Source organism: Tasmannia lanceolata, unplaced genomic scaffold (genome assembly GCF_043159265.1).
Source record: "Tasmannia lanceolata isolate RefF3 unplaced genomic scaffold, GAP_Taslan_0.1 ptg000020l, whole genome shotgun sequence".
In the NCBI taxonomy this organism is placed as follows: Eukaryota; Viridiplantae; Streptophyta; class Magnoliopsida; order Canellales; family Winteraceae; genus Tasmannia; species Tasmannia lanceolata.
The window spans coordinates 11,089,851-11,098,849 of record NW_027518697.1 but is presented as its reverse complement, the minus strand read 5'-3'; the positions used below and the strand labels follow the sequence as shown (position 1 = coordinate 11,098,849).

General features: G+C 38.7%; 1 protein-coding gene across 1 annotated transcript; it reads left to right on the top strand.

Moving 5' to 3' along the window:
• The first annotated feature begins 1,971 nt into the window (after window positions 1–1,971).
• Window positions 1,972–8,635, top strand: LOC143855148 (uncharacterized protein At2g23090-like). Its single transcript, XM_077365359.1, has 3 exons — window positions 1,972–2,171; window positions 2,288–2,328; window positions 8,246–8,635. Exons 1-3 carry the CDS (start codon window positions 2,099–2,101, stop codon window positions 8,363–8,365), a joined length of 234 nt encoding a protein of 77 aa, XP_077221474.1. The 5' UTR covers window positions 1,972–2,098; the 3' UTR covers window positions 8,366–8,635.
• The last annotated feature ends 364 nt before the right edge of the window (window positions 8,636–8,999 follow it).

Here is an 8,999-nt window from a genome sequence, read left to right as displayed (position 1 = left end):
TGGGTCACAATGTAAATAGGTTATGCCCCAAAAATCATTTCCATAGGATGATCCCAACCGTCCGATCTATAGAAGTTAGTCCCTCTTTAGATTGGAGGGTTAGAATCATCCTATGGTAATGATTTTTTGGGCAAAACCGATTTACGTTGTGGCCTATCAAATGGAGTTTTTTTTTTTTTTTGATAGGCAAGCTGGGGTTAAGGCACACCCGACCAGAATATATTAAAAGGAAAAGAATTTACAATCTTTGATAACAGGTTCCAGAGGAATCCTGCTCTATCAACATGATGAGTTCTTGGGGGATGACTATAGACTCTATGGCCACCCCCTTACATGGGCAATCAGCTTTAGATAAAAAATCTGCCGGCTGGTTCGCTTACCTCCAAGCATGGGTAACTTTCAAGTTTTCAAATCTCCCAAGAGACGACATAATTCTGTTCCTTAGAGGTTTAACCTGCCACGGACATTCATAACCACCATTAAGAATCTCCATCGCCGCTTGAGAATCTGCTTCAACCCAAATATTACTTATCCTTTTAGATAGAGCCAGCTTTAGCCCCTGCAAAATGGCCTCCATTTCGAGCATGTGAATCGGTTTAATCTCCCCCTTAGCGAAAATAAACCGATCGGCTTTCCACCATCATCACGAAAAATTCCTCCAATACCAGCATTTCCATCAGCAATAGAGGCATCCGAGTTTAATTAACAACTAGAATGTTCATCATTGGAGTCTTCATCTCTATGGCCCACCAACAGTCCGAGTTCGACAAAATCAGGTGTCTACAACTCCATAACATACGGTTTCTTCACTGATTTCTTTAAAGATAGAAGAAAAGTTAATATACATCACTTACCTTTGGCATGCAAGGTTCCGACCAAGGTTTTATATTTCGGTTTCGGGGGTAATTTTAGGGGTGTCAATGGATCCAGACGGTCCGATGGATTGTCCGAATCCGAAAGTTAATAAACGGGATCTAAACATATGAATAGGATCCATGGGCATATTTCGGATCATCAAATCTGGGATCCGAAAATTTTTGGATTGTGTATGGGCACGCCATAGATGCCCATTGGATAGTCACGATCCGAAATGGTTTACAAAAATACCCTCCATATTTTGTTAGTGTTAACCATTCTATGAAGGGTATTTTGGTTAAAACCTCTCTTATCACTAATTAATCGGATGGGAATGCGATTTCACTCATTTCATTTCAAACTTTCACAAAGGAAAAGAGAGAGGGGTTTCACTCTTTATGCATCATATTCTTTGATAATAGTTATACATTATATTTGTGTATGTAATTTTGATTATTTTCATTGTTTACAAGCACTATTTTACACATAGATTAAACATAGATAAATTTTTAATTTTTGTGAAGAAAATGCATAGAGACACACTAATAGTGGACTGCCGTTCTATCTCTTTTTTTAAAAATTAATTGTTTACTTAGCCGAGCGGGACATAATAGGACACTCCGATGGACGGTCCGAATTAAAATAGATCGTGATCATGACGTGAAAAGTAGGATCCAAAGAACAATCCGACTCTGAGCCGACCGATAAGGAATTTGAATGGATCATGACTGTGACATAGGTGGATCCGACCCGAAGTGGATTCGTTGACACCCCTAAGTAATTTTTGTCCTCACCGAAACTAAAATTTTAGCTAAAATCCCAAAATTTTGGCCGAAATTCAGTAAAGGCGCTCGAAATGTCATCTTTTTAATCTAAATTTCGGTAATTTCGGCTGAAATTCTGTAAAGGAATAAAAACATAATATTTTATCAGAAATTTCGAAATTTCTGAAATTTGGTAAATTTCGGTTTCAGTTACGGACCTACGGTCCTCACCCAAATTTCGGATTCCCCGCGAAATTTAAAACCTTGCTCACAAGCCAATTAAAAAGGAAAAGACAAGCTGGGTTTGTGTAATTATTAAAACATGGTTGTGTTAATATCATTTCCCATCAAACAAAGAAAAGATTGTGCCCAAAGGAAGGGTTGTCTCAGATACTTTCTGACCCTGGTGGGTTCCCTCCCCCTCCCTCTCTGCAAAGGTGCTGCTGAAGATCTAGGGTTTCTATCTTGTTGAAGAAACAATGGGAGGTGGCAATGGGCAGAAGGCCAAGATGGCTCGAGAGAAGAACCTCGAGAAGCAAAAAGCCTCCAAGGGTATCAATCTAACCCTCATTCATCCCCAATTAGGGTTTTTTTTTTCTCTCCTTCCTCTCTCTCTGTCTCTCTCTTCTTCAAATTATTCGATTTCACCTGTGCATATGTGTGTCCAGGAAGCCAGCTGGAGTCCAACAAGAAAGCCATGAGTATCCAGGTATAATTCTTTGTTTCTCATCACTTTGTTCCATATCTAATTTGGGTCTTTTTTATTTTTAATTTCGAGAATCAATCACTGGGAATTGGATTGAACTTCAATTGGGTAGTTAGTATCTATTATAGTGGCATAGTAGATCGTTTATTAATCCAGGCTTTACGCATAAGCTGTATAGAATTCAAATGATCATGATTGTTAATGTCAGGGCATTGTGTAACTTAAAATTTAAGCTTATTGGTTTCTATGATCCATGTATGAATGAACAAAGATGGATGGATATTACGTTCTTAGGTATTGATGCTTGCATATAGCCATTGGGCTGAAATGGGTTTTATAATTGACAAGTAATAAACCAACCACACATATTGTCTGTATAATGAAGTTGTAAAATTAAGAACTATGCCTGAAATCTCTAGGCATGTGTCGTCTAGGAGTGTCAGTCAGCCAGGTATCCTTGCATCTCAGTTACTACTTTCCCCATCTTTTATTACATTGAACTTTTCAAATAGGGAGGGATAGAAGATTTAGAGTCCAGATAGGATCTTATTGGTGGTATTAAAACTTTGATATACAATCACCCAAGATTGAACTGATAAAATTGAAATTCCATAAGAACTAGGAAGGTGGACTCACCTAATCAAATTGCTAACTAGTCTATTGCTTTTGGTCAAACTATAATTATTTCTTCTTGTTCATGTTTGTTAGAAAGCATTGAATGAAGTAATGAATGATTGTGTCAAAAGTTGTAGCCGCGACCCCCCGATCCAATGTTAGCTTCTTATGAAGTCGGTTGTTGTTAGATGAAATATCAGGGGTGACACCATGATTATGTGCATCTACGCACAAACACCATATAAAATCTCTTGTGTTATTTATATTATTTTCTAGCCTCTTTTGTTTTTTTTTTATTTGTTTTTTTTAATGTAAGAAATTAATTTTCTTTCTTATTTTGAATAAAATAAATTATTTCTAGCATTTTCTGAAATTTGATCTTATATTTTCATAATTTACATATGTTTCCTTACGGTTTTGGTTTTGATATGCGTTTCAATGGGGATGGAAACAGATGCATTTCGGTCATTCCGTATCGATTTCGTTAGATATTTAAAACTATGAGTTCCACCACATCTTTTCACAACTGTAACATTTCTGTCTTTTTCGTGCCGATTTTGTTAGAAATTTTAAACCATGTCTGTGTTCCACCAAATCTTTTAACAGTGTGCCGAGTCAGGATTTTGACTACTTGTAGATCTGTGGTCGGACCAACCACACAGTAGCTAATTGCTACTATAGATGCAAGCCTTCCTCGCCTGTTGCTACCTCACATGTGGTTCTAACTCAGCACTTGGCTGACATAGCCCTTGCCTCACCATCTAAGGCTTCTTGGATTGTTGATACGGGTTCCACTCATCACCTCTCAGATGATTTTGATGCTCCTAGTTCCCTTATTCCATACACTAGTTCATCTAGGATCATCATGGTTGATAGGACTTCCCTTTCAATCACAGATGTTGGTTGAGCCCTAACATCTTTGTCTTTTGGCACTTTTGACATTCTTTTTTTTTGAAATGGTGAAAAATATCATAAAAAGAACAGGGGGGGGGGGGGGGGGACCGAGATGGACCACACCCGAGAATACAGGAAACAAGAAAAAGAAAGAAAAATTACAAAATAATACTCACGGAGGGAGAAAATCAAACCATTCCAATTCCGAACGACTAACTCCACCCCTAGCCAAACCATCCGCCTCTCCATTAGCGGACCTCCGCACATGATTAAACACAATACTCGAACCCTAGATTAAATCCTCTATTTCATCAAAAATAGAATAGAATCTCCATGGAGGCAACACCGCCCTACTTAACCACCGAATCACATTGAGAGAATCACCCTCCACAATAGTTTTGTCCATGTTCTCTCTATCAATTCTTTTGATACCTTGATAAGCCGCCTTTATTTCGGCCTCCGAAGCATCACATATTCCAAGAGGGCCAGAATAAGCCCACACAACTCCACCACAATCATTGCGAAACACACCTCCAACCCCGGCCGGTCCCGGGTTTCCAAGACTCGAACCATCAAAATTCATTTTAAGCATTCCACAAGGAGGAGTCTCCCACCGTTGAGCAATCCGAGGCCTATTATCCGAACTAAAACAAACTTCCTTCCACCCCTCCCAAAGGTCATAAGCCGAAACAAAACGGAAAGCCGAAAGACATCTCGCCCAAGATATTGATAGTGCAATGATTTTTATGTAAAGCCAATACGGAGATTTGGCTATCCCTTCAAAAACACGAGAGTTTCTCTCTTTCCAAATCACCCACCACGTCGCAAGCAAACAAATATTCCATAATATTTTTCCTTTCTTCCTCCAAGGCACAAAACCCCATTGATCTACCAAATTCGGAATAGATGATGGAAAGACCCAAGCAATACCAAACCTCGAAAGTATGAGACTCCATAGCTGACGAGACAACCTTTGACATTCTTGGTGTTAACTTCTTTTTGTTTTCCAATTTACTTCTCAGTTCGCATGTTACTTTGTTATCACTTGATTCATCGAGACAACCTTTAGCTTTTGTCGACGCTAACCGATTTGGAGTTCTCTACCAGTCCCAGCATCAGAGTCTATTTTGCCTCCATCTCTTTTTCTTCACCCACAGTCTAGCACCATCGTATCGCTCACAATAACAATTGTGTTTTACAATATTTTTCTTCTCCGTCTTTGATTTCCTCTACATGTAAGAATGCTCCCAAGCTCAATGCTTGTCACAATTGTCAGCTTGGGAAGCACCATGGATCACCTTTATCTTCATTGAATAAAATAAAAAGAGTTCATTTCCCTTTGAATTGATCATTCTGATGTATGGATTCTTGTTTCAGTTCCTTTTATCTCCAACCCAGATACTACGTATTTATTGATGATTTTACCAGATTCACATGCTCAAACACCGTTTCCTGAACCTGTGTTATGTGCAAACTGAAGGGGACTCATCAAACACTGTTTCGTGGGCTTCGGATCATTCGAGAGGCCCTTGGAGGATACCAAACTTCATTGCTGAAATACGTGATTTGGTTAGAAGGATTCACCCAAAGATAGAACATAGAAGGAGATCCGCCAACGAAGTCACGGACCAATTGGCAAAACAGGGAGTTAATCTGGAATCAATGTCCATTTGTCTGAAATTCTGTCGATAATGGAATTAGGGAGGGGTGAGTTCAATCAAATGTCTGATGTATTGATCGACTCCATTATGGAGTAAGCTTTATGTATTTTGGTGGGACAACTTGTCCCCCACCGGGTTTACTCTCGTTGCAATTAATAAATGTCAATTTTTTTTTAAAAAAAAAGAGCATATCCAAATTACTGAGATTGGTCTCTGATGCTCTTCCATTAAGGGGCCCTATAGTATCCCGGGATTGAGGCATTCCATATTTCCACTTATGGGAATAATATGTTTTCATTGACTGTTCTTGGACATATGTGTCTCCCCATGAGGCCCCCACTGGTATGCTTCCTGACTACTGTGGTTTATGTTCGAGGAGGAGCTTATGTTTTGTTTGTGTCCCATCCACCTGCTGCTAGAAGTTTTCTTAAAGGCTCTCACTTGCATTTTTGTTGGCTATAATGATGAGCATAAAGGATATAAGTGTTATTATCTCATATCCCACAAGGCGATAACATGTCACATTCAATACTCATCCAGCAGACCCGCAGGTTGTCAAATACAAAGGCAAATTCTTTACCAGAAAGGGTGTTCATTATGTCACTATTGTTCCAGCAGCTTCCTTCCAATTGATATTTCTTTGTTTTCCTTTGTCTTCTTGCAAATGATGAGGGGTGTAACTTGCGTCGGGTTGGGTTGAGTTTTTTTCTAAAAAATGAATAGGATTCAACCCGAACCCGGCCCGATTTTAAGGTAAAAGCTCAACCCGAACTCCCAAAAATCGACCCGATTTGTACCCCTACAAATCACCATCCAATCTTTGGTCTGTATATCTTCGGTTTTTTTTTTTTTCTAAATTTAAGTTCTTTCTACCTCCCCAAAGTAGTTAAAATTACGGGTGCAACTCGGGTCGGATTCAACCCGAACCTGTCGGGTTCAACCCGGGTTGAGTTTGGGTTGAGGGCTTCGGCAACCCGACCCGAGTGAAACCCGACATTTTTTTATCACCTTTTCTGTTGGAGAATACTTTGAGAATTTTTATGGCCGAGGTCCTTTTATTGCTTTTGTTGAAGTTATATCCATGGTTTTAAATTTCCACCAAAAGCGATACGAAATGACCCAAATGGTTTTGTATCCATCCCTACTGAAACGCATCGAAACATAGATGCATACCAAAAGTAAAACCTTACAATTGTATTTGTGGAATACTATATTAATATGTGTCACATCACATAATTATATTTATATGAATAGCATATGCAATAAGGGTATGTTTTATGCATAAATATTTGTATGAATTACATATGAAATGTACTATGCGCTGAATTATCAAACATGCACGATAGCGCATATTAATAGGTGTTACATGTTGTCAATTCATGATCAGATATTTGTTGCTTATGTGATTGTTTTATAGTGTATTTGTGCTTATTTTAGCACTTCCTAAAGTTTCATCATAAATGTTCATTATTTACACATGTTTCCATACGTTTCCGTGATTTTACAGGATTTCCACCAAAATTTTCATCCAAAATCAAGATGTTTCATTTCCATCACAATCGAAACGCATGCCAAATCCGAAATCTAAAACCTTCGCTTTAACTGATTCTTAGCTGGTGATACTCAAGTATCCCTAGACCTCTATTACTCTGTTGATAATTAAGTTGCCGACACCTTGAAATTCCTGAGATTGGAACTGTTCTGGGACCTCCGGAATCATCCCCTAGTTCTGAAACAGAATCAGTGACAACTTGTACTTATCTCCCTCCATGCATCCCACATAATGAATAAAAATAACATCTAATGATTTCTTTTTCTCTCTACGTGAAACGTGGGTATGTTACTTGTTGATGTCATGATCCCTGGGTATCCTCTTTTATCGAATGTCGCCAATGTATGTCATCTTCTGCACGCTGATCCCCATCCCTCACATCTTTGATCATATTTCCTGAACTACGAGTACAATGATGAGCTCACCTTCTTTGGGAGTAGTTCTCCACCTAAGTAGCGTCACTTCCCTGGGAAGCTAAGCGTCCTCCTGGCTTTGTTTCACCCAAGCGAGTCAAGCGACCCTTGCCTAGGCAAATGCTTGTAACTGTAATGCATACATATTTGATGGAGTTGTGAGTTTTGATTAATGTTTGACTCATGTTTCTGATATAAACCCCCTCTTGCTGCAGTCTTAGGTTTCTGGGGCGAAGTTGCCATTTACATATTTGTTCAATGCTGTTAATATATCCGTGGCAACAAGGGCTGTTACTGATGCTAATTTTTGAAATAAAAGAGAATCATTCATATTTTTCCTTTACATTGATCCTGTAGAACTGAAAATGAAAAACATTCGAAGTTGCTATGCTTACTGAGACCCAAATACTCAGAAAACGATTGATGGTAAAAACGTATATGCCGAAACAAAGAAGAAATTGGAACTGGTACAGTTAAAACCTCCAACATATTGTTTTTAAAATTTTGATGATGTGGAAGAAAACAGAGAAGCGGTTGTGATCAAACCCCGATGGTATTTTCACTGAATGTCAAAATCCTTTTTCTTTCCATTTTGCATTGGATCTTTATAGTTGGTGTTGAAGTTGGTCCGTGCACAATTATGTTCCAGCTTTTGATATTTGTCTTTGGCAGAGTAAGTTTTGGCATGTGACATGTCAACCTTTTCTATTACTATCATTTTCACCTATTGTCCCTTTACTTCTGTTTCCCCCTTTTTCATTTTGTGGTTTGGTGGTAAATGGCAGTGCAAGGTGTGCATGCAGACATTCATCTGCACCACATCGGAGGTGAAGTGCAGGGAGCACGCAGAAGCAAAGCACTCGAAGACGGACGTGTATCAGTGCTTCCCTCATCTCAAGAAATAGTTGTGTAAGAATGGGTTGGCGACAGATATTCCCAATTATACTATAGATACATTCTTCTAATTCGGTTCCAAAGAAATCCAGACTCCAGATTGCCCTCCCTTTGAGACACGTTGGTGAGTATGTAATGACCTGTTGTTGAGTATGTAATGACCTGGCTTAGTTCCTTTCTTCAGGTGTGTTCCTTTCTTCATTTATAGAAGGATTGTTCTTTTTTTTTTCTGTTTTCTCATGTGGATCCTTGTGATAAATATCAATTGTTGCTTGGTGACCTGGCTTAGTTCTTTTTCTTCACTAATAAATTGGCTGTTCTCTCTACATTGTTTTCTTATGGCTCTGTTCACTTCTTTTCCCCGGAAAGGAAAGGAAAGGATTTCGTTTTCCTTTCCTCTCCGGGCGACGTGGCAGAAGGAAAAGGAATCCAGGGAAACTGTCAAGGAAAAGTTTTTGTTTTCCTTGGAAAGCCTCTTTCCGATATATTTAATCGGAAACCAAATCTTGAGTAACAGGGAAAAAGTCAATTTTCACATCATTTTCAGCTTTTAAATGAGAAATTCCACATCTGATAATATTTTTCCCTGAAAAAAAAGTGAACACAGAAATTCTCTTTTGTCAAGGTCTTGTCAGGGAAAAAAAA

Excerpts from the sequence above, each read along its gene's own strand:
- LOC143855148 (XM_077365359.1), top strand. The coding sequence starts at position 2,099 with ATGGGAGGTGGCAATGGGCAGAAGGCCAAGATGGCTCGAGAGAAGAAC. Across the intron at positions 2,172-2,287 it reads GAAGCAAAAAGCCTCCAAGG|GAAGCCAGCTGGAGTCCAAC; the intron begins GTATCAATCTAA and ends ATGTGTGTCCAG. Across the intron at positions 2,329-8,245 it reads AGAAAGCCATGAGTATCCAG|TGCAAGGTGTGCATGCAGAC; the intron begins GTATAATTCTTT and ends GGTAAATGGCAG.